Source organism: Urocitellus parryii, chromosome 9 (assembly GCF_045843805.1).
Source record: "Urocitellus parryii isolate mUroPar1 chromosome 9, mUroPar1.hap1, whole genome shotgun sequence".
In the NCBI taxonomy this organism is placed as follows: Eukaryota; Metazoa; Chordata; class Mammalia; order Rodentia; family Sciuridae; genus Urocitellus; species Urocitellus parryii.
The window spans coordinates 2,088,408-2,114,559 of NC_135539.1; the positions used below are offsets into that span (position 1 = coordinate 2,088,408).

The 26,152-nt window shown below is 42.1% G+C and overlaps 1 protein-coding gene across 1 annotated transcript; it reads right to left on the minus strand.

The window, feature by feature from the left end:
- Positions 1 to 868: 868 nt before the first annotated feature.
- Positions 869 to 25,407, minus strand: Hapstr1 (HUWE1 associated protein modifying stress responses). The gene is made up of 4 exons (XM_077802682.1): positions 25,025 to 25,407; positions 24,339 to 24,419; positions 14,460 to 14,735; positions 869 to 2,140 (listed from the first exon to the last, which is right to left on the minus strand). Exons 1-4 carry the CDS (start codon positions 25,248 to 25,250, stop codon positions 1,896 to 1,898), a joined length of 828 nt encoding a protein of 275 aa, XP_077658808.1. The 5' UTR covers positions 25,251 to 25,407; the 3' UTR covers positions 869 to 1,895.
- Positions 25,408 to 26,152: the final 745 nt, after the last annotated feature.

A 26,152-nucleotide genomic window follows, 5' to 3' on the forward strand; every position in this document is an offset into this window, starting at 1 on the left:
GGAATAGGAGTTCTGGCCTCTCGTGAGCAATGCATCACATCACCAAACCCCAATTCCAGAACCTAAATTTACAATGACAGAAAAGCAAAGATAATTCCAAATGCATTTCTTGGTATATTCCAAAGGGAAGCTTTAAAGTATTCATAATACATAGGCATGTCCGTTTCAGGTAAAATGATAGATTGCTATAATTCTTCCTGCTATCATACTCTAACAAAAAATGATCCACTTTTGCAAAAATTTAGAATACCTTTCATTCCTACTTTTGAGTATGGATTTCACTGTTTTAAATAAGGGTTATATCTATAACGAATACAGAACTTCAATTCACACAACATTTCTAACATTCCATTCACATCCCACCCAGTCAATAATGGTTAACTTAGCAAAGTTTCTTCACAGAAAGATATTAAATGGCTGAAGAAATTGCAAACTTTAACAAAGTGCTGTAATTACTGGAAAAACCCTTACACTGATTTGCAATGGTCATTTAAGGATAAAAATAGGAAGTAACTGATACTGGACTACAAGTTTGCAAGGAAACATTTTTCACTGTCCTACTTGATATATAATAATAGGATAGAATAAATTACAGTACCTGGCAGGCTGACATCAGTTCTTCATCTAAAAAAGACTATCATTCAGTTCAAGATATTAAAAATGAAGATGAAACATGCTCTAAAACATTGTAGCTACAAGAGGTCTTATATTTACTCCAAGAGGACTCTATTGAGAACTTTTATTTAGGTCTACCTAACATCTAGAGAACCTCCATGCGATTCCACCTTTTCCAGAATGAGATTCCAAACTGCACTTCTTAGAGGAGGGGGAATGGAGGGACAGGGAGAGTTGGGTTTTGCTACTTAAGTTGTGATCACATTATTAGTAGATAAAACAGCTTTGTCACCTTCCACCCACTATAATGGAAACTGCACAAAGTAGGGATCCGTGAAAAATGAAAAAGCAGATATGAAAGACTAGAATAAATACCTATCCCACCCATCCATCTCCCTCTCACTAATACTGAACCAAAAGGAAGCCCACTCTCAAAGTTCATGACCTCTCTATTTCAGGTCACCTTGAATGCAGACTACAAGTTTACATTTACCGTAAGGAGTACCCCGCATAGAAGTAGTACTTGTCTTAAAACTGAGTATTTGAAGCCTACAGGGTTAATCTGGGGCAGTTTAATAATATTGCTATTTTTAGAGCACTAACACACACAAAGTGAATCCAATAAAGTTTTGTGTATTGATTCAATATTAAGTATTAATTGCATGACCATCATAGCACCTCTTTACATCACACAATCACCAGAATTAGAAACTGTGTTGAAAACTAAAAACAGGGCACAGTCCAATAATTAGAAGTTGCACACTGTTACTATATAGAAACCAGGTGCATGGTACAGTGCGGCTATAAAAATGGAAGCCTGCAGATCTGACGAGGAAGCCAAATCGTGTTTTTAGACAATTTTAGGAACCTGGCAATACTGTTGAAGCAAAATACTCAACACAGCAGGAAATGGACTGGGGGAGGGGAGGAAAAAAATTCTATAACCAAATAAACATCTGATATTTCCTTTCCCTTTGAGAATAAATACAGTTAAGGTCACTTTTAGCCTTGGAACGGATATGTTTGCCTATGATGATCTTGCTAATGACTACACGATATCTGATGTCCTCTGCTAGGATTATAGTTTTTGAGAAAGCCATATTACAAGAGGCATCTACTGTAAATACCTAGAACTTCCTTTTATGGCAACCACTATCGAATTCACTTGTCTTAAACAGTGAACAAGGGAAGATGGCCTCATGTTGCCTTTGCAATAATAGTATATGTTGAGGATCGAGTGGCTTTCAAGCAGCATGGTGGGTGTGAAAAATGTTTGCAGTTTAGATCATTCTGTTGCGTTTATGGGTTGGTGAGTCTGTAATGACATCGCCACACTGGGCTGAGGTACGCTTTCTAGTTCCACCATTGTCCAAGTGGAGTGCCATTTCTTCTGATATGAAAGTGTTCAAATCGACATCATGGAGTCCATTTCTCCTTCGACTAGCATTCGATCCACTGCTTACATGTGTAGGAGAGCCTGGGGTACTCGAACGCACGCTTATACTAGCCATTGCACCACTAAGACCTAGGAAGAAGAAAAGAGGTTTTAGAGTTGCTCCATTATTTAGCCCTCTTGAAAGCAACCCACTTTATTTTCCACGTTGTCACAGTGTCAAGGGGTTATTGCCAATTTTCTCTGTAAGGGGTCACCAATGAGTGGTTAAGTTTTATCATTTTTTTATTGGCTTTGATGTGGGGCTTACAAGTAATACTACCAATATTTATGGTAGTTACACAATATTGGTAGCAATTACGAAAAGCTTACCGTTTGTCAAGCACTGTGCTAGGTGTACAAATACACCATGAGATTCTCCATCTCCTTTATTAGGTAGAAACTGTGCAATTTGCAGAGGGAGGACAGGAGGTGCTTATTTAAACAGGACATTTAGGTTTTTTTTAAAGCCACCACCCCAATAGATCTGTGCAAAGCACGTGTGTGTGGTGTACATAGGGAAAGCAAGAAGTCATTTCCAGGCCTGAGAGGGCTTGGTCAACATCCCCTCCAGGAAAGATGAGCATCATCCAAAATAAACACATTGTCAAGCCTGAAAAGGTATCCTTGTTAAAAATTATGCTAGGGCATCACATACAAAGTGGGTGTGCTCAGGACAAATGGGTCTACACAAACACCCAAGGTCTGGGTTTTACTTGGTAGATTCCTCAGGAAAGCCCAATCAATGCTGTCTCTAGTCCTTCAGAAGGGAAGACAGTGGTAGGAACAGTTCTGGCTTTGCTTTCACATCATTAAATCGGAATATACCTAGCACTGGTCTTTGGACACTCATTCCTCAGAATCTTCAATTTAAGGAGCCAAAACTATATTCCACACCTAAATGTCCAGGAGAAACCTGTGAAAGGCACAAGTCGTGCCAGGACACTTTATAACCATGGTACTGAACTCAGAAACCTAGCACTGACAGTGGATTTTTCACCTTAAGAATTTCCCCTTCCGCTCTCCTAGCCTCACCTAGGGATTCTGTCATTGCCTGATTGGATTTATAAAATGATCGAGTGCAGCTGATATTCCTGAAGAATAAGATTTCTTAGATTTTAAAATAAGCTTCTTGTTTTGATTTGGTAGGAGTCCATTTTAATTTTGAACTCTGTAAAAATGTGGCTTAAACTTCAAAAGTTGTGTTGAAAGAAGAATCCTCTGCCTCCTACCACATCAAATGTGCTTGAATTCCCCTTGATGTTGTTCGCTCTCTCTGAATCCTCTGTGGACAGTGCTTTCTACCCATGGCCTCAGCCACCTCCCATCTCTACCACCATTCAATGGTCCACGCCTCCCTAATAAGGGTGGCTTGCAACTTCCTGCTCCAGGGGCCTTTGCTCTTGTTTCTGCACTACTCCAACCAGTCCCCTTCAAGGTCTCCCCCAGAACATACACCTCAACAGACACTGGTGGAGGTCTGAGGAAATCTAAGTGTCCCTCTACCCTCTTAACCTTTCAAAGGCCAGCACCTGATTACAAAAAAAAAAGGAGAGCACTAATACCCAAGTACCTTCCTTGGTCAGGCACTATACTAAGTACTTTGAAATGTAATCTACAAAGTAACTCTATAACATGCAAATGAAAAACCAAGCTGAAAAAAGCCAGGTGCAGTGGCCCACACCTGTAATCTCAGAGACTAGGAGGCTGAGGCAGGAGAATATCAATATAAGGTCAGCCTCAGCAACTTAGTGAGACCGCACCTCAAAATAAAAAATAAAAAGGGCTGGGAGTATGACTCTGAAGTCAAGCACCCCTGGGTTTGATTCCTGGTTTGGGGAAAGTTATATAAAAGGTTAAGTTATCGACAATAAGAAAGAGCTGAGACCCCCCTCCCAACTCAAGTGGAATCTATACTCCTATTGGCTTTTATTCTGCCCCTTCTTAAAGCCTAAATTGTTTCACCAAGAAAGTGGCTTCAGGGTCAAGGGCCAGCCTACCTTAGTAGACTCATCTCTCTGGCCAATTTTCTCCCTCTCTGCCCTCTTTAACCCACCCCAAAACTCGAGATGATTTACACACTGCCAGTCTCCTTGATTAGCAGCTCTTCCTCAAATTAGGCCTGTGTTGCTTATCAACATTTAGACCTGCTGCCTGAGGCCCAGAAGCTCCTCCGGTTTCCTGCAGGCTGGTTCTCCTACCTCTCCTTTTCAGTCACTGGCTGGCTCCTCTTCCCTCCTGCTTCCAACTCTGCTCCTTCCTCAGCTGGCTCTGCTGGGTTCTCTTCTGCCCAACAGGCAGATAGGCAGGTGTCACCCAGGGGAGTTCCTCCACCCCTTAACCTACCCATATGTACCAACCAGTGTTTTCCAAACTGGACCACAGGAGGAGACCCCTCTCCTGCCTCAGGGCCCACTATATTCCTAACTACCTTTAGGACATTTCACACTTCAAGAGAAACTGCACTCTCTCTTCCCAACCCACAGGCTTACTTGGAATACAAGAAAAGGAACATCCTGGGCTCTTCTTATATAGTACATTCAATCATCTCTGCCTATAGACAATCTTTTCATCTCCATCTAAAGGACTCGACACAGGACTAGGCATGGGCACAGAACACTGAATTCTGAAAAATAATAAACACCCCAAAGTTCAACCCTGCATTCTGTAATCTACTGATACCTGAAGCTCAGCTTTTGACCTCAGGGAATAAACCCAGACTGCTAGCTGCTCACTTCATTTAAATCAATGCCACCACATTTAAAACTCAATTATCCAAGTTGTTGGCATTTTTAAAAAGTTAACACAGCCTGTTAGCTTCCTACAAGGAAGCTGTGCCTTCCTTTTTCCTAATCCCACAGCCCATAACTCACTACTAGGAGATGCCCAGAACTCCTGTGATAACCTTCTCATACTTGTTCCATAATTGGGGAATTTGGAGATTTGGTAATAATCAGTCAACTTCAATAATTAAATCCAGGATAGCCTATACCATTTGAAACTATAGAAAGAATTCACAAACTCCACTCCAATACCCTTTTAGTTATGGTCCTATGAAATAATGACAATAGCAAAGGCTTATAAAACACTCCCATCAGAAGTAGACTTGGCTAGTCACTTTAAGCAAATTTATCTTGTTACAACTTCCCCATGAAAAAGAGGATACATTAAACATCAACTTGGCTAATTTGAAATTTCCCCAGTATTGTCTGGGAAATCATAAGCATTATTGGATATATGACCTAGAGTTTAAAAGCTCAAGTAAAATCACAATGTGCAACATTACCTAATAGCTACTCTCAACAGTGAAGATCTTTTTTTAAGTTTGACTCACTAATCTTCCCCAAAAAGGTTTAACACAGTGTCAAAAAAAAATTAAGATTAACAACCAAAATATATATGCATTTTAAACAGCCCAAATTTTATTTTACAAACCAATGACAGCTACTGGAAGATGCTTAGGAAACCTTAGCTAAGCCACATAAACAATTAGGCCTATACAAGTACAGAAAATCTAAACATGCTTCAAAACTAAAACTAAGTTGTCTGTCCTGAGGGCATACAACTTAATTTCTACCAAAAAACACACTTTTTCAAAAAGGCTATGGGAATATCAATTGACAAAAGCAGTAGAACAAGTAGAATGATTAGACAGAAAAGTCTCAATTGCTTAATACAAGATAAATAACTCAGTTTTAAAGGTTCTGCATCCATTTAAAATATTTAATGCAGGAATGGGGTAAAAATGATTAGGATGATTTAATCAAACTTTGAAAACTCCCATTTGGAACTAAAACAAATTTACAGTCCAGGTTATAGGAATCCAAGTTACATGGCAAATTATTAAGAAGTAGCACAGAGCTATTATTGTCATACCAAGTTCATGCTTAGGGTAATAAGAAAATGCTGTTTGCAGAATTGATTACATTTAATTCCAGTTTCCCAGCACATTGTCACACACAGGCAGAGAAAGAGCAATTGCTGACCCAGTCAATCTCACTGCCTTGGTCCGCCAGCCAGGGGCTGAGGCTCCGTCTACACTCTCTATGGGGATCCCAGAGCCTCAGTCCCCTGTGAAGAAGCCTAGCCCTGGAGGTGAGAAGGCACACTGTTGATCCACAGGCACAGGTTCAGGGCCCTCAGCAGATCTGCTCCACCAGTGATATCTCCTGGAGAAAGGAGGATCTGAAATCCCCCAAACTGGAACAAAATGGGTAACATTCTACCTGGAAGCCCTAAGAAACTGGCATTCTTGCCTTGGAAAAGAACTGCACTGAGATGTGCAGCACGCCCTGTGCCCAAAGCTGTGTTCTGAAATGCCAGGCAAGCACTTGTAGTGTCAATGCAGTGTTTTAGATGTATCAGGAAGTTGAATCATTTAAAAAAGAATTCTACTAGGAAGATTCTGGTAATTTGAAGTAGATACCACTCCCCACCCCAATCTGTAAATTGTAATACTGAATTTTTATTGAAGTAAAGCACACTAAATCAAACCAGTTACAAAGATACATGTATCACACCAAGAAAACATTTTCAGTTATGCTGACAGCCCAAATGCTTTCCATTTTTCAGACAGTTTTTAATGCCATGGAAAAAAATGCTCACGACGTTAAAATGAAAAAAGCAAGATACAGTAGCATATATGCAGTATGATCTCAACTATGAAGTAATTTTCATATTTATACATTGAAAAAAGGACTGAAAGAAAATGCAAACATTTAACTGCATGTGAGACCACAAGATACTGAATTTTTTTTACTTTTTGGAAATTTTCAAATATCGTAAGATATTAAAATAAGTCAGAAAATGAGAAAATTGAACTCAGATATTAAACTGCTTCATAACTACCAATAGATGACTATTAAATAAGTACTAGCTACATGAACTGGCTTACGCAATGCCACCCAGAATCCTTTTTCACTGCAATTAAAAAAAAAAAGCCAACAAAATTTTATTGCCGGTTCAAAACAACCCTACTCCATTGATGTTGGAAGCTGTTAGGTCTTACCTCCAGAAACTTCAGTGTTTAATATCTAACCTTTTTCATAAGAAATTTTAATGCTATCTTAATTTTTCTTGTTCTTTAGAGGCTGGTGTGAGGAAAAGACAATTTAGAAATCTCAACCTTCAGACAAAATTTAACTAAAGACTCCTTGAGATACTATAACTGATTTTAAGCAATTAAGAGACTGCTTTGATGCATTAATCTCTTACGTCTTTTTACAAATCAGTTTTTTAGACACATTTTACTATTAAATAGCTGTCAACAGTTCTGTTATTTGAAAGATGCAGACTGTAACATTCAACAAGCATTCAATGAGAACCCGCCGTGCTCCACACACTGCTAGAGTGCGCGCTTCCTCAGAGAGCAGGACTGAAAGACGAATGGACAGAAACCCTCACTGGTCGCTTCTAACAGTCCTCAGCCACGCAACACTGTTGTAGTCTCTTCTATAATGGGATGTCAGTTTCAGAATCCTGAACCTAAACATCTGTGTTAGCTGTCAAGATAAATTTTTCAACATTTAGCTACATCAATGGAAGTGACAGGAATGTAGGGGATAGAGGGGACACAAAACAACTGATTAAATTTCTTAACATGTAATGAGTATAAATTGCCTAGGCAATTTTAATCAGGAAAGATTTGCTCTCACAAATCTGGTAACTTCCCTTCAAAATCTCACTGGCACACATGGGTCAAAGAATGTTTTAACAAAAACAAAAAGGTACAAAAACCTGTCCTCAAAGGAGAAAGAAAAGGTTCAGGCTGCCTAAATGCAGCTTTCCATAAACTCCAGGATAAAGCAAGCAGCCATTTTATGCTCTAAAGTTTGACAAACTGGGAATGTGCCTTACATTTTTTTCCCCTGGGTAAAAATTCCTATCTGACTTTATACCCCTGAATCCAATTTCAAATGATTATATTTCCTATAGGACTCTATGTCCCACTGTTTTTCAGACCAAGGAACTGTCAAGCAACTTAATTCTCATGTAGCCTTGACTTTGTTAGGAAAATAAAAAACCATAACCTGGAAACAGAGCCTAAGACTTCCCAAGGCAATGACACTGTGCCTCAACCTGACTGAATGCATAATAATTCAGACTGATACAATTCTATTAGGCCAGAAACTTCCAGAGATGAGATTATCCCCTTAGCTACCCCTAGCTCCAATAAACAAGAGTGCTTAGAGTTCGCTGTGCTCAGCCAATGCTGGGCTATAGAAAGAACTACACAATGACTAATATTCTTTTATATGAGAAAAGCCACTTTCTGCACAAGGATTTAACTGGAAAAAGCAGAAGTTATAATACCAAATTCACAAACAAAACAAAGGGTTTTTAAGCACTTCGTTAAAAGCTGCAGCCTTTGATTCTAATTCACAAAATACTTTCTTTCTCAAAAGATACCTTTCCTGAACTTGGTGTGGCTCAATGGTAGAGCACATGCTTGCTTGGCACACTGCAAGGGCCTGAGTCCAATCCCCAGCATGGCCAAAATAAAAAATTTTAAAAAAGAAAAAAGAAAACATGCCATGCCAGGAGTCCCAGGGGCAGGAGGATCCATTGAGCCCAAGCTACACAACACAGCAAGACTTGGTTTTTAAAAATTACATAGTAAAGAAAAAATAAGATACCTTTGCTTTTCTTGCTTTGACTTTTTTTTTTAATTCTCTAAGCACCATGCTAGCAAACACAGTAGCCCACTATACTGTAAATCTGCTTTCAACATGAGGGGAATTTAAAATTGAGAAGATGGTATCTTAAAGTCAAGTGCCAATGACAGCAATGGTCTCCACCTGTATCTATGGTAATCTCAGACCCTGCACTTTAGAGGCCTGTAAGTTTGAAATGATGTGGAATTTTAGAGGGACAGCCCAGGCCTAGTGGAGTCAATTCCAAATACTGAAATCAAGAATGTCATCAAACCCACTTCTGGGACTGAAACCAAATGTCTCAATTCCCATGTGGCAGTGTGAACTAGGGTCAGACACCTCAAAGACCACCTATGAGATGACGTAGGCTTTAAACAGTTACCAAGTGAGACGACTCAACCTCTCTGGCTCCGCCTCCCAGAGTGCACACCTTCTCACTCTACCCTTGCACAGGTCCCTGTGACAAGTGGAGACCTCAGGAAATCAGACTCCAGCCTAAGCCTTTCCACCAAGCACTGGCTAGGGCAAGTCAACTCAGAGCCTCTCCATCAGAAAGAGAATGTAACCAACTCACCAGCTCATCTATGTGGAACAAGCTCAAGATCTTAGCATGTCATGTTCAAGAACTAACAATACAAAGATTTAACTTTCTTTCTAGAGTACTAACTAACAGGCTAAAGATCTTATTCTCTCAAAGGCCACTAAGAAAAGAGATCATGGCCCCAGGTCTACGCCTGAGGTTCACTATAAAGGGCAGTGAACACTCATGCCAGGACACAACTAGAGCTAATCAGCAAGCCTCTTTCCTAAAGGCAAAACAGCATCGTGATAGATTAGGTGACTTGACTAGTTCTCCTCCTACGTCACCTTATAGTGTATCGCCATCACAAATGAGACTGGTTTTGAGAGATTAGGGCCAAGATTATGTGGGGATGAGGGCCTCTATACAAGCCTGTGTGCTCTTCCAACCGTGGTGGTCACAAACCACTTTCAAGCCTACTTATCCAGATTCACTTATGGTGGAAAGCCCCAGACACACAAAAATCGATGTATTCCCCAACACAGAAGCCTTAAGACCTTTCCCACACTACCCCCAAACCCTACAAAGGAAGGAGTAGGAAGCAAGACACTTTGAATCTACAGAGGTATGGTGGTTAAGAGGATGTATTTTAAGAGCCATTTGTTAACCTGCTCCATCTTAACCCATCTTCATCAGTAAAATGGTAATAATCCAGAGTGTATGAGGATTGCATGAGCATCTCCTTATCCTGATACTGAAACAAAGGACTCACAAAATAGCAGCTCTAATGTTTCTGTCCTAAGGCCACAGCAAACCACCAAGTTTTCTAATGTGAGATTCCTTTCTAACACCCCTAGATACACAGGTTAGATTCTCTTCTGATTGCAGTCATCTGGGGACTATAATCCTCAACTCTTTCCAAAGGTTCTTGGTTCCCACCATGCTGTATGCATTCATTTTTCAGACCTCTGTGTTCTCCCTACGGTAAATTCAGATTACAACTACACCAGATTCCTTGCTAGGTTCTGTCAAAGCCAGAAGGAACAAGACAAGGGCCCTGTTTAATACTGCCCCAGCCACAGGAAGGAACAGTGACGGAAACAAACTGAAGCCCTGTTCAGGTAAGGCTTTAGAGAATGGGGGAACTGGAGGAAAGCCGAGTCACAGAAGTGACATCTGGTCAGTCCTACTAGTTATAAAAGAGGAGACAGGAGTATTAAAGAGATTTCATAGTATGGCTGGGATAGCTGATCCAGGTCAAGACCAGACCATTAGGGCCTTATAATGCCATGCTGAGCCTGACCTTGTCCTTGTAGGCCACAGAGAAACCATAAGCAGTGAAAAGATCACTCAGTGCTCTCATGAAAGATGGACTAGTGACTGGATCAACTCAGACACAGGGGAGGAGCAAGAACCTATGCCCCAGCTCACCTCCTCCAGAGGGCCTCCCTGAACCCATAGCAAAGCCACATCGTGAAACATCCCTTTCTGCCCTGAGAATATCTTATCCAGCATTCATGACATTAAAATAAGTCATCAATATTTGCCTCAACAGAAGAAGCACTTTCACTTACATATTCCTAAAGACTGCACAAAATCTACTGAACAGCTAAGTCAGTCTGAACTGTCATCTCAGAAAAATGCCTATCGTACACACTAAGAGATGTATTCCAAAGAACAATGGGACACACGTTTGGTGGTCTGGAGGTCTAAACAAGAGGTACAGATCTGGAAGTTAAGAGTGAGGTGGCCCCTCCAGGGCCTGCAGATAGTGGCAAATAGCACTAGAATCCTAGGAAATCTAATTCAGGTCAGTGAAAGATCCTCAGGGAAGCCGAAGTAGCGTTAAAGATAAAAGCAGTTCTAGAAGAAAGGTGACTAAGGAGCTGACAGACAAGCAGAACACAAGATGGTCCAGGTGAGTTTTGGTCTACCAGAAATACTATGTACACAAAAACAAAAGTTACTGATTCTGCTCTCAGTAAATTTTTAAGATTAACAAGAAAAGGACAAATATCAATTCAGCATGCACCCATTTAATTTCTGAGTCTAACATCCAATGACTGACTGGGTTCCTTAGTACACAGGGAAGAAACCACATGATGTAGAGAGTATCAAAATAAAGCACTGGATTGTAGTCTTAAACCTTGCTAACCATTAACTAAAGTAGCTTTGACTGGACTGGAACGGTCTGATAACCATTAATTGATATTTTTTTTCGGGGGGTACTGGAGATTTAACCCAGGGGAGCTTGACCCACACTGCACCACAACCCAACCCCCCTCCTTTTTTTAAATTTTGAGTCAGGGTCTTGCTAAGTTGCTTAGAGCCTCACTAAGTTGCTGAGGTTGGCCTTTTGATCCTCCTGCCTCAGGCTCTAAATTGCTGGGATTATACGCGTGTGCCACCAGGTCAGAAAATTGATATACTTTTATTAAAACTATTTACATAAGTCTCTTACTAAGCCCAAGGCTGATGAAGGTATTCGACATCACATCCTGTCTACATGAAATGCTCTGCAAATACTTCAAGTCTTTGCCACTTTTCTATCAAAGGGATTTTAGATATATTTATGAGTAAATGTGATGAAGATATTGGTAGGGTGGGTGTGAGCTGATGAAAAAAACTTTTGGGAGAAACTGTCCTCTTTGTAAAGAGACAGAACATGAGGAGGAATGGAATATTTACTTGGATTATAAGCTCAAGTCTGCCTCAACATACTGATTATTTTCTCACATCTCTCTGCACTATAAAAACTTCATGAATTTAGACTCTCCCTTCAATGCAGGATTTCAAAAACTTCCATTTGACTTTAGTTGTACTTCAGATATGGCTAAGCAAATTATGTGATGAGCAGAATTCCAGCTTAGTATTTATCCAAATTAAAATGTTCCCAAATATATGTTTAAAAATAACCTTGGGCCAAGTATGGCAGCACACACCTGTAATCCCAGGAACTTGGGAGGCTGAAACAGGAGGATGACATGTGCAAGGCTAGGCTCACCAACTTAGGGAGACCCCATCTCAAAAAAAAAAGGGGGGGGGAGGAGGGCCTAGGGACTTAACTCCATGGTAGAATGCTTGCCTAGCATGGGAACCGAGTTCAAGCCCCAGTACCACAAAAAATAAAAATATCACCTTAACCTAGATTTCACTTCAATTTATAAATTACATATATCAAATAAGAGTAAAGTCAGTCATTAATCTACATTACTATTTATAGTTAACAATGCCCTCTTATTATACAAATTACTTTCTTTGAATACTCAAGTTAGCATTCTCCTGAATACACTGATGTTCCTGCAAACCACTAGTAGAGCAAAAAAATCAGTATAATCTGATTCTGTAGCTTCTTTCAAGGGGAAATTACTTCACCACCACCAGTTAACATTTTAACTACATGAATCAGAGGTATGAATCAAGAATATGTTCTATATCTAATGTATTAGTACTACATTACAAACTTATTGTAGGGAAAAATCATTTTCTACATGGTTTTGTTTCAGCTTTCTAAAACCCTAATAACTTCAACATAGGTCAAAATTATAAAGAGTTCCTTCTACAATCTTATCACTAAAGAGTCCCAAAGTTCAAAAAATAGTAAACCACAGGATGTGAGGAAGTGTGATGGGAGCGGGAGCAGAGCAGCTTTTCAAGGAGGACCAAGCTCATCCTTTTTGCCATGCACACTGCTGCATTAAGATTCTATAGCAAGAGTGACTTATTTTTCTTAAAACTACCTTCTACGGGATAGTAGTATAATACAGAAAAGCATACTTTAAGTATGGAATGGGTCATAAATCCACTTGATGAAAATCAGAATGCCTAGGAGACACAACTACATCACATATTATCATGCAATAAAATTAATCTGACAAACTATGTACATCTCATTGCTGGTTTTCCAAACTTAAGGAAAAAGATATGAAACTAATTCAGTAGGAACAGATCGATCTCATCTTTGCAAATGTTCTGAACAGCCTTATTCTGATATAAGAAACAATGTACAGTCTTAAGACTGCATTCATACAACATGGGCTTTCCTGTAGTAAGTGGTTTTGATTTTAGCTTACCATAAACAAACTTGCAATCAGGAAAGTCAAAAACTAAAAACTTTTTCCAACTCTGTTCTGATTAAGGGTTCAGGAAAGAATCAAGGTTTGTCAAAAGAGAATCTCTGCAAGAATTAGAGTTTCAATGCTATAGAAGCCCTTTATATATATATCCCATTCTTTTTATTAGCAGGTTAACTTTGTTTCAGAAGACTTACTCTATGGCCTAGAAATGTTAACTTTTAACAGGACTCATGACCTAACTCACTAGTTACCCCTACCTGCCTAGTCATCTGTTTATGATCAAGGTTTTCATCTTGATTTCAACCAAGTCTTATTATTTTGCTGGTTTTTTGGCAGCAGTTTTTACATGCTATGGTACAAGTGATTAAGTCTCCAATTCTACAAGTCTGCATTAAAGAGCAGCAAGCAACAGACTTATCACTGACTGCACTCCCCAGGCTTCTCCAGTTAACACTAATGTTTTCTCACACATTCTAGGCAAGTGCTCAAGCTCCTTAACTGAGAATGCCTTTGGATGACAGATCTGGCTGGGGAGGTGGTGATGGACCTGTCCACTAGTTGCCCCTCTAGGGATCCTGACTATCAAAGCAAGGAGGACCTGAGGGAAACAGGCAAAGGAAAAAAAAGAAAGAAAAAAAAAAAAAATCAATGACTTCCAACCGTCCCCTCTCACTTAGGTCATCAACTCCCATCCTCTACAGCACACTAGATAATGAAGGGTATTCAAAGGCAGCTCCCAGTTCCCATGAGAACTAACCCAACAATTACCTGCTTTACTTGCTTGTCATGGACCGGCTCTCCAAGCAACTATAAACATAACAGAATTCTTAAGACATAAGAACTTCCCCTGACTCAAAATAGTAAGAAAACATGTACAACATGAAAGCATCAAGCAACAAATTCTAGTCAATGTTGAAAAAAGATTGTTATTGTAACACCAATAAGCTCAAACTAACTTTCTAAAGACATTTTTAGGACAGGCTAGCTGACAAAGTTGCCTGTTAAGTTCTTAGCTTACATACTATTTCAACATTTCTAGAGCAAGTGTTTACTATAATAGACAAAAAAAGACAATATATCTGGACCTAAACCTAAATGTGAAAATGGGTCCACAGGCACACTCTTAACCATTTTTCCAAAGAAATATGTTTAAACGGCTTTACCATGCAGAGCTATGGCTTCCCGGAAGGGTTGCAAATCAGTCTCTACAGATGAGCTAGTTTCCGTTGAAGTAGCTCGGTTAGGGGACACTACAGTCAGTCTTGGGGGAGCTCTAGAGTTTCGTGGTGGAGGAACCTTTCCACACAGGAAGCTGATCAAATCTTCTCTGCGAATAGTTCTTCTGCGTTTTTTAACCCAAGCCAGCACATCCTTATTGCGTCGCTGATAGCCAATCTGAATTCCAATATCAAAACTTCGCTGATGGGTATCCACACTTTCTATTGGGGAAAAAAGAAAAAAGACACATGATGATCGTTAGAGCCATACTATATTCCCATCTGAAGAAAACTTTTAATAAGGTAACCAAATGAATTATGAACAATGAGGCCTCTTAACCCATAAATAATCTAATAACCAGAAATGCTTTGTCAGCCACGCTAGAATGTTACACATGTTTTCTCACACATTCTAGGCAAGGGCTCTGGAGGTACATCCCAGCCCTAAATGTAGTCTAAGTGTTCTAAATTCAGAATTCATACATCACATAATCATAGTTTATTTTCCTTTAAAAACAATTTTAGAAATATTTAGTCTAACTACCTAAAATAACTTACTTAGCCTAGTTTAGTTTAATAGTACCAACAATAGCTAAATTATCAGATATTTATTAGTACTTACTTTCACATGAGAAAAAAGTAACAAATCTACTTTGAGACAGGTACTACTATCCCCTTACTCCGAGAAGAAATTGAAGTATTCAAGGTAACTCCTTCAAGGTCACAGTACACACAGAAGAGCTAGAATTTTGCTCCAAAGTCTATGAGACCACTAAGTTAAATTGCTTTTCCTTCAGAAGAGCAAATCCTCAGCCAGGAGCTGATACACATAACCAAGCAACCTCAAAGATTGAGGGGCAGGAGGATCACAAATTCACCGCCAGTCCACAACTCAGCAAGCCCCTATTCTCAAAACAAGAGGGATTAGGGGTGTAACTCCCTGGGTAAAAAGCACCTTTGGGATCAATCCTCGCGCGCGCGCGCGCGCACACACACACACACACACACACACACACACACACTCTCTCTCTCTCTCTCTCTCTCTCATAAAATGTTGGTGGCATCAGATGCCTAAATATCACATGTAACTTGAGATGTACCCCAACTGGAAGGGTTAGCACAAGGCTGCAGCAAACGGTTTAGAAAGATGAAGGGAAAATTAATTCTGTAGTTTTATTCTACACAAAAACCAAACAGGAGGGCTGGGGTTGTGGCTCAGAGGTAGAGCGCTCACCTAGCATGCGTGAGGCACCAAGTTCAATCCTCAGCACCACATAAAAATAAGGATAATAAAAAATTAAAAAATTAAACAAGAGCGGTTGGAAATAAGAAGCTTCATTAATTGCTGTGGTATATTTTCATCCTTCTTCCAATTCCCAGTAGCTTAATTCACAATCATTCCCTTGCCTTAAAATTCCCAATCTTAACTCCTCATAAGAGGAACCTGATATCTAATGAAAAACTCCCTGCCCTTTAATGGTTTTATCTAGTTGACAAAAATGTTTGAAAATTCAAGTCACTGCAATTTACTTTTAGTTGGCTGCTGAGCTAGCACAAAATCACTTGCATGTCTTTAAATAACACTGAACAAGATGGCTCCTTTATCCCTGAACCTTCTGTAAAAGCAATAAGACACATTCTCTACTACCATTCCTAGCTTTAATTATTTTAATTCTATGTCTGCTACATCTAGGGTAGAGTCTGAAAGGAAAAGCAACACACAATGAACAGCTATGTCCCAGAAAAATGGACAATAATCAAGACATCACAGAGGATAGGCTCCCAAGCTCAATGAACATGAACTATTAAAAAAGAAAGGACTAGGAGTACAGTTCAATGGTACAGTGTGTGCTCAACAAGTACAAAGCCCTGGGTTCCATCCTCAGTACCACCACCCCCTCAAAAAAGAAAAAAAAAAAAAAAAAGATGACAAGAGTGTGGCAAAACAAGCAGAACTGTTTGTTAGCAAGGCCTAGCCCTTAGCAGATGACCAACCTTTAATGCTGAAGATCAACAAGAAAATGAAGAGGCTGTCCATGGGAGGATTCTTCTTTATACTTCAAAATGAAAAGGACCAGGACTAGAATTCAACATCCACTGAGAACTTGTGGTATACAACACTTTTTCACATCTTCTCACTTACCCTCCATTGCTGAGAAGGCAATTAGCCCAATCCTGCATATATAAAAGTAGCCCTAGAGTTAAGCCATTTCTACAGTGTCTCTGCTAGAATAGTGGCTTGACACAGTAATAATTGCTCATTTCACCACTCACAAAGCAGACGTGAACTCCATTTCAAAGGCAAACAGCTAGGAGGGCAAAACACCACCTTCTCATCTCTTGGAGAAACGACTTACAGGAAAGCCAACCTTAAGATGGATGGATGAACCTATCATGATCTTGGAAAGCTGTATCTAGTCCTCGAAAAATTCTCGAAGAGCTGGAGTCATTTAAAGGAAATCAAATCATTGAGCAAGCTAAGCCTATCCCAGGCACCCACAGAAAGATACATAAAAAAAAAAAAAAATAGGCAAACATAGAAACAGTCAGGTTTTTACAAACCTGCTCTACCCAAAACTGTTTTCAATCAATCTTATAACTTTTCATTTCTGCCTCCCAATAGTGAGAAAACTATCTTTCAAGAACTAAATAAAAGCTAAGCATGGTAGCACACACCTGTAATCCCCAATACTCAGAAAGCTTAAGCAGAAGAATCCAAAGTTCAAGGTCAGCCTGGCATTTAGTGAACAGGCACCACCATGATGGCAGACACCTGTTAATTCAGCAATTTGGGAGGTGAAGGCAGAAAGATTGCAGGTTCGAGGCCAGCCTCAGCAACTTAGCAAGGCCCTAAAGAAACTCAGTGAGACTGTATCAAAATAAAATAAAAAGGCTGGGGTTGTAGCTCAGTTTTTAAGTGTTCCTGGATTAAATCCCTAGTACAAAAAAATAAATAAGGCTGAGGACACATAGCTCAGAGGAGTAGAGCACCCCTGGGTTCAAACTCCATTTTTAAAAAAAAAGGGAGATAGGCCCAGAATTGGGAAAAAAATGAAAGAACTGATGCATGAAAAAGAGGAAGAGAGCCTAAGCTTGATACAAAACTTGATCAAAGGTAGGGGGTCACAAGAGATGGTTTTAAAGACCAGTCATAGGAACAAAGGGCTTGACCAAGTTTTTGGACTCTTCTGATTAAGGACCCAAGTCCCAGCAGGGCTAAGGATGCAGCTCAGTGATAGAGCTTTTTGCCAGCAATACACACACACACACACACACACACACACACACACACACACCCCAAAATAAAGTCCCAACTGACAGATGCAGGGCTGACGCTCTCATCATAGGTTTTGAACAACACTGGAAAACACACTATCACTATCAGCCTGGTTTAGAAATCAACAAGTTTTGAACTTCTTTAAGAAATTATGCAGATGACTAGGTGCAGTGAGGCACACCTATAATGTAAGAATTGCAAGTTCAAAGCCAGCCTAAGCATCTTAACAAGGCCCTGCCTCAAAAATGAAAAATAAAAAAGACTGGGGATGTGGCTCAGTGCCAAATGCCCCCCTGATTTCAATCCCTGGTACCAAAAATCTAAATAATAATAAAGTAGAATAAATAAATCATGCAGTTAACCAATCATTGCACCAAAATTTTTGACCAAGTCTCAACATTTGAACTGTTTGAAAAAGAATTTGATAAAAATCGGTCATTTTTTTAAACACTAATTCATGGACTAGAAGGAAGAGAAAAATCAGAAAATATTTAGTCTTTTTTTGTGTGTGGGGCGGGTACCAGGGATTGAACCCAGGAGCACTCTACCACTGAGCCAAATCCCCAGCCCTATTTTGTATTTTATTTAGAAACAGGGTCTGAGTTGCTTAGCGCCTCACTGTTGCAAAGGCTGACTTTGAACTTGCAATCCTCCTGCCTCAGCCTCCAGAGCTACTGGGATTACATGACCAGCTAATATTTAAGGTTTTAGGTACATGCTTTTGCTCTATTTGGGCTTAACTTGGTTTGGCAGCACTAACAGCATATTCTGAAAGCCAAGCCCAATCACTTTACCACCTAAATTAATCAAACCTGGTTATTTCCCCTAAATAGAATGTCTCCTGTTGGCGCTAGAGCATTTAAAATAGTTGTTTTTAAGCCAGGCATCATGGTGCACACCTGTAATCCCATTGGCTCGGGAAGCTGAGGCAGGAGGATGTTCAAAGCCAGCCTCAGCAAAAGCGAGAGGCCAAGCAATTCAGTGAGATCCTGTCTCTAAATAAAATACAAAATAGAACTGGGGATGTGGTTCAAAGGTCAAATGTCCCTGAGTTCAATAACTGGTAGCACCCTCCCCCCAAAAAAAGTTGTGTTTAGGTAGCTTCCTGAAGACTCAGCAAAGCACTGGCACTGGACACCCAAATTCTAAGTGCAGACACTTCGGGACCCTGGCCCAAAAAAGCAAAGGACAGAAACCATACATCAGTCTTATATCCAACCTATTTTACCAAATCCAAAGCCACTGTGGAAAAGAGCCATAAACTCAAACTTTAGGTGAATATCCAAGGGTATCAAAATGTCAATCTAACCTTTAACACCACATCGATCTCCTTAAAACAAACAAGAAACTGATTTATACAATAGTCACAGGATATGTCCAACTTTTTATTAATGTTTTATATAAGAAGTTGAATAGGAACAAGGGATTTCAGAACTCTTCACACGACTGCAGGAGGATGGAGTAGGGGCAGAGTGCACACAATCTCATTATTCTCAGGTGAATATCAACTGCAGCACTTTCTTACATTGATATATAGACATATTCAGTTGGAGCTGGGGATCAAACCCAGGGCATGGAGCATGCTAAGCATGCATTTTACAAAGCTTTAATGTTTTTTGATAACAAAACTTTATGTGGGACTGGGGTTGTGGCTCAGTGGTAGAACATGCCTAGCATTCGATTCTTAGCACCGCATATAAACAAAATAAAGGTCCATTGACCAAAAAAAAAAAAAAAGAACTTCACCTAAGTCAATCCAAGAAGGTAATCCAATATCATAAACAATAAACGAGGCTCAAAAGGCCTTTTCCAAAGTTGGGCAAATGGCAGCATTCCTTCAACCTATTGTTCTCCCCAGCAAAAGAAAAAGCTCTCTCTCATTTTCCTTAGAGAATCTACAAACAGCATACTGCTGGTATACGTCTAAGGAAAACTACCCACTACAAAATATTTCCCTTTAATTAAACTTATACTATCCAGTCTAGGGAGTGTGAGGGGGAATGTAATGCTTCATTAGGAACCTGAAGGTCTGAGTCAAAGCCAAAATAAAACTTTTTCCAACTGTAATGCAAAAATCACACACTACCTTCTCCATTCTTTTACATTTACTTCATCTTCACCTGGCATGCAGAACAAAGGACAAAAACAGGGGAGAATCAGAGCAGCCATGGATTGTTGCCTGCCTGGCCTCCAATCCCTGTTCTTCCCCTTTCGACCCCCCTACCTCAGCCCCACAAGTAGCTGGGGATCACAGCCATGCATGCACCACCCTTCTGGCAGAGATTAAATTTCTAACCATAGTCTACACTGAAGTATTATGAAGTCTCAAAGCTCAATAATAAGTTTTGCCAAGAAGTGTCACAAACCAGTGCCATCTATCTCCCTGACCGATTATAGTCACCCACCAGCTGGCCCACAAATACACATTCGTTTCTGTTCACCTTTGACCTTTTAGTTCAAAAGGGCCACATTTGAATTAGAGCACCATATTAGAGGACTTGGATGTACATCACACTCTTTTTCTCACCTGTTACTTCTATTTATGTTTGTCCCTTTTAGGAAAAGACGATAAAGAAGGAACAAACATATATAAACCTTATTCCAACATGAGAAAAAAAAAATCTGAAGACAAAATAAACCTCCCTTCATGTTAATCACTGCTCAACATGAGAAACATCTGAGAAATAGTTAAAACTTAACTACCAATACAATCAACACTTGGGCCCTCACTATATACCAAGAACAGAACTAAGAGCTATAATTTTGGGGTACCTAGCCCCACTTATATTAAGATGACTGATGGACACAACGGTGAAACACCTGGCTCAAATATCCGTCTCCAGGACTACACACAGATAAGCACAGGGCCAAGACATGAACTCATATAATCTGGTGTAGACTCCAATTCTGACAATAAAGCTAACCCTTACTGCCAGAGCACAAGACACCTGGGGGTAAATGACATTAAAGAAGATACCCAGAAGCATCTTTTCTTTTCCTTTCCTAGGAACATCTTTTAGTAAGTACAGGATTAAGAGAAAGCTCTCAATGGATGTCACAGGGCTCTAGTCAACCAATGCTTCAAACACACTTTCAAAATGTAAAGACCAAGAAAACAATAATCAAGAAAAAAACAATAAAAAGCTGAGAAAGAACAATGAGGGAAGCAACTCTATGGAATGTGATCAAGCATTGGCTCCCAAGTCAGGCTGCTCTGGGAGGCTACTTAGCAGGGCCTTGCCTGAAGGACAACCATCAGTCCAAATCTAGGGAACAAAACAAGCAGCTCCAAACTAAATGAATTCACAACTAGATAAAGAGAACACTTTCCTGGAGCTGGGGATGTGGCTCAAGCAGTAGCACGCTCGCCTGGCATGCGTGCGGCCCGGGTTCCGGCCCGGGTTTGATCCTCAGCACCACATACAAAGATGTTGTGTCCGCCAAATACTAAAAAAAAAATATTAAAAATATTAAAAAAAAAAAAAAACACTTTCCTAACAAAGAATCAGAGACAGAAATTGAAACCTGTCACCCAAGAAATAAAGAGGTAGACTGAGAAGCAAACACAGGGCTGGGGTATAGCTCAGCATTAAAGCACTTGGCTGTCATGCACAAAGCCCTGGGTTCCCTCTTCAGTTCAGGGGCAAAAAAAAAAAAAAAAGCAAACATAGGCTTGGCCAAGATAAGCATAAACACAGGCTAGATTAAAACCAACTCAGTTACTTCTCACTTCCCTCTTTAGCAGCAGACATTAAAAAACATACTAAGCCAGGGACTCAATGATATTGAAGAAACTTGATCCTCTGGATTTTTAAAGCCAAGAACCAAAAGTCAGAATTTTCCTTCCCTTCCTTGACAAATGAAACCAAAGTTTGCCCCTACCATCTGGAGGACAATGCACTCATTTTACTGAATTCTGTGCTCAATGAGGGGACACCACCAACTTCTTTTTCCAAATCCTTGCAGCCACATTCCAATCAAACCAAGCAACAAAAGTTTAACTTTTCAAAATCCTACTGGCAATGAAAAGGGATCCTCTGCTAGGTTTTTAACCTCAATTATGACACTCCTACATGCTCATTGTAGGAGTTATCAAGAAACTGCAAGAAGCTGATCCAAGTGTCAAACTCCTCACACTGCAAAATGAGCCAGTTTTAGTTTGCCAGATAAATATTTAATTATACAAAATTTAGGAGTCCTGCCCACTTAAAGGATTTCCTGAAATCCCCAAGTTAAATATTTCATTTAAATTACCACTATTTAATGCTGCATGCACTTGTAACACTACTCTGCTAATTTTATTGGTTCTATTTAAGGTACCTGATTATCCCCAAAGCTGTATGCCTGTTCTCTAAGACCACACCTTATAGAGGAAAGGTGTAAGCATCTGCAGAGTCTCATCCACTCTTCTGGCAACAAATAGGAAAAAAGTAAGATGCTGCTACACTTCCAAATTCCACTAAATACAATATATCTATTCCTGTTAGGTAAAAAGGGAAGTTTCATTCTATGGAACAGGATACAATCCAGGAACTACATGGGTTATTTAAAATAAAATTAATGTCCCTTAAAATTTCTGAACAAAAAAACTAGTAAATTAGAAGCTCTTTCAAATGAAGTAATCAAATTAAGAATTATTTCAGAGTCCAACCTCTGAGCCCCTCTTCTTTATAGTTAGCACTAGCAGGGGGCATGGTGGCACATCCTATAATCCCAGCAACTCCAGAGGCTGAGGCAGGAGGATTCAAAACTCAAAATTAGTCTGGGCAGCTTAGTGAAATCCTTTCTCAGAATAAACCAAAATAAGTACCAACAAATTAAAAAAAAAAAGTGAATAATAAGCTTTAAAGAAAACTGCTAGCTATAGTCCTAGAGGTATACATCCTATCAGTATACAACACCACCAAAACCAGAGAATATTTGTATTTATAGGTCTTATCTAAGAGCCTTGCCTTCCTCTTCAAGCAAAATGTTAACTGAAACAAGCTAGACCATGTAAGGTACCCCCATACAACACACTATTCAGCTGTTAAAAAGCTTACTGTACTTGCAATGTGCACTCAAAAACAATACGTTAAGTGGAAGAAACCAGACACAAAATAATAAATTATACGGCTGTTAAGGGGAAACTACACAAATCTACACAGCAATCACATCAGTGGGTGCCTGGATCTGAGGTGGGGAAAATTCTTTCTATTTGTTAGTAATACACATTTGCCCAAGTGAAACTATACACCTAAACAAATGATTTTACTGTATGTAAACTGTACTCCAAGAAACTCAAGTTTTTAAAAAATTGAGTTTTAGTGTATATTTTTCAAATTCCCTTTCCAAATAAAACCAACAGCCCTTTCAAAAAGAACACCAAAGACCCTGAAGCACTGATGGATGTTAAAAAGCAATTTATTCAGTAATCAAAATTGATGAAACTCAGCTACATAAAAACCAAAGTTGACTACCAAGGCACCATTTAAACTGTTTCCTTTTTCTGTATAAGGCTAGACTATTAGTTCCTCATTCCCTAAAATTAACATTCTTACTGACCAGTTTCAGTTAAGAGCTCTCAAAATTACTGTCCCCCAGAACTACAAAGTCTACTAAAGAAATCTCACAATAGGGGATTTCATCCTACAAAATGCTGCCACTTGAGCCTTCTAACACAAAAATAAGAATCTGAGAATAAGGAGGTAGTCCACATCTTGTTTCAGCCTATTATCTTTTTAAATGCACTAAATTCCATTACTGTTTGAAAACATGCAATTTCATTACATTTTCATTAAGATCAACTGTTAATGCCAAATCCTTTTTCCACAGAAAATATGCCAAAAATCAAACCCGAATTTCCAAATCTTCTGTATCTTTAACGCACAACATCTAAAGCCATTGTTGTCAGGAGAGCACAATGGGCAGAAACGTTCACTTACATACCTTCATTTCTTCAAAGGGGGAAAATGTACTTCAGAAAAGCAGCACCATAAAACACAAAGCTATTAAAAACTGATCACAGATTTCCTGCCAACAATTCACAGACACAAGGTAGTTCTAAAGAAAAATACCTGATAAATTGCTAGCATGTAAATAAGCACAGGCAGAGTCCAATTAGCACGTTTTCATAGCACTTAAATGCCAAACTACCTTGCTCTAAATTGCTCAAGAATTTTTCCCGGGGTGGTCCCACTTCTCTGATTTAAAAAAAAGAAAAAAAATTCTTTTCTTCCTTTATTGAATTTTGCAACGAGAAGCACGGTCTTAATCTGTGTTCCAGCTCGGGGCTTCACAAACTCACGACTGAGTCTGAGAGCTAGACAGTCCTAGCTGCACGGCGAGGAAACCCTGCAGCACCCTCTCACAATCAACACCGTCCCCAGGTGTTGCCATGTGTCCCTAGGGGACGGGGAAGGCGTCGGGGGGTGTCAAAACCGCCTGCAGTCGCTCTAGGACACCACCGACATTCTCCAGTGGCCGCGGAACCCCCCTGGGAACGCGGGACACTCGCCCGACGCGGCCGCCCTTCCCCTCAACCGGCCATGCAGCAAGGTTATCTTTACCTTTGTAGAGGTTGGTGACGGCGGTGGCTGCGTTTTGGAAGGGGACCCAGAGAGAAAGTCCTGGCTGCTGACACACTCGGTCTGAAAACGATAAACCAAAACAAAAACAGAAAGGACGGAAGAAAACGAAAAGAAACGCACGCACAAGGACACAGACACAGACAGAGACAGGGAGAGAGAATGTTATTCGGGCGTCAATCACTCCGAACGGCCATATTAGGCTTCGCCATTTTGTCCGGGGTTTCGGGATCCCGGGCGGCGCGGGGGACCGGGGGTCGCGGCGGGCGGGGGACGGCGGCGCAGCCCGGGCGCCGGCGCAGGGAGGCGGCCCGCAGCCCGGGACGCGGGCACAATGGCCCCGTCGCCGCCTTCGCCATCTTGTGGCGGGGCTCCTCCCTGCCCGCCGGGCCGGGTCGGGCCGAGCCGGGCCGGGCCAAACCCGGGGCTCCGGGCCGCGGCGGGCCCGGGGCGGGCGGGCGGGCGAGCGGGAGGGTCCCCCAGCGCCGGCCGCCCCCCGCGACGCCCGTCTCGGGAGGGAGGGCCGCAGCGCGACCCCCAGCCCCGCCGCCGCCCCGCCCGGCCGGGCCCCGCCGCCTCCCAGGGCGCGGGAGGTGCGGGCCGGGCGGGACCGGGCGGGACCGGGCCGGGCGGCGGCGGGCGGCGCCAAGATGGCGGCGCGGCCTCACCTTTGTAGAGCTGGGCCACGGCGGTGGCCGAGTTCTGGAAGAGATGCCACAGCTTCTGCTGCTTGTGCTCGGGCTGCGCGGCGGCCGCCGCCTCCTCCTGCAGCTCGGGGGACAGCTGCTCGTCCTGCTCGGCCTCGGCCAGGCACTGCCGCTCCCACTTGGAGAACCAGTGCTCGGGCCCGTGCTCCTGGATCTCCGCCTCGCCCTCCTCCTTCCGCTCCTCCATCCTCCGCGGCCTCCCGCGGCCTCGCCGCGGCCGCCGCGTCCTCCTCAGGGGGGGCCCCCGCGGGAGCGTCGTCGTCAAGCGGCCCGGCGGTGGGGCCCGGTGGCCGGCGGCGGCTCCTCGCGGCGGCCCAGGCCTCCTGCACCCCGACGGCCGGCGACCCCGCCCCGCGGCCCCGCGCAGTCCGGACGACCCCCGCCCCGGGCCTCCCCGCCCCCGGGCCCGAAGACGGCCCCCGCTTCGCCTGCCGCACTCGCCTACCGCCCCGCCATGGCGCCGCGGCCTCCCTCAGGCCGCCGCTACTGCCCTCCGAGCCCTCCGCGTAACCCGGACTGCGCCGCCGAGCCCACCCCAAAGACTGAGCAACGTCGTCGCCGCCGCCGCCGTCTACGCCTCTGCGGCTGCTGGTCCCCGCCCTCCCCCGCCCACATGCTGACTGGGAAGCACCGCCCCCTCGGCACGGCTCCCCCGAGCGGTTGGGGCGCGCCCGCTGCGAGGGCCCCCATTGGTCCGAGCCGACCGGTTCCGCGTGCCGGCCCCTGAACACAGCGTCGGGATTGGCTCATCAGCCTGTCTCCCTGACGTCATCAATGGGCGGGGGAAAAGGAGGAAATGTCAGGAAGGATGAAGACGGAAAGGAGGGGGAGGAGTTGTCAGTGGTTGCGTCCGAGCCTGCCAAGTGCTGGGGAGGGGGGGGAGGATTCGTAGAAGCGCATGCGCAAGGCTTGCTGCCCCGGAGCGGCGGGGCGCCGAGCGGGAGCCACGTGATCCAGCCCTGCGACCGCACCCGGCGGGGGCTTTTCCGGCGCTGCCAGGCCGCTGAGGACGCCAAGTCCAGTGTAGCACAGCGCCGCTCGCACCGAGGGGCGTGACGGGTGGCGGAGTGCCTGCTCCAGCCCTCGGGC

Excerpts from the sequence above, each read along its gene's own strand:
- Hapstr1 (XM_077802682.1), bottom strand. The coding sequence starts at position 25,250 with ATGGAGGAGCGGAAGGAGGAGGGCGAGGCGGAGATCCAGGAGCACGGG. Across the intron at positions 24,420-25,024 it reads CGTGGCCCAGCTCTACAAAG|ACCGAGTGTGTCAGCAGCCA; the intron begins GTGAGGCCGCGC and ends TATCGTTTTCAG. Across the intron at positions 14,736-24,338 it reads CGTCACCAACCTCTACAAAG|AAAGTGTGGATACCCATCAG; the intron begins GTAAAGATAACC and ends TTTCCCCAATAG.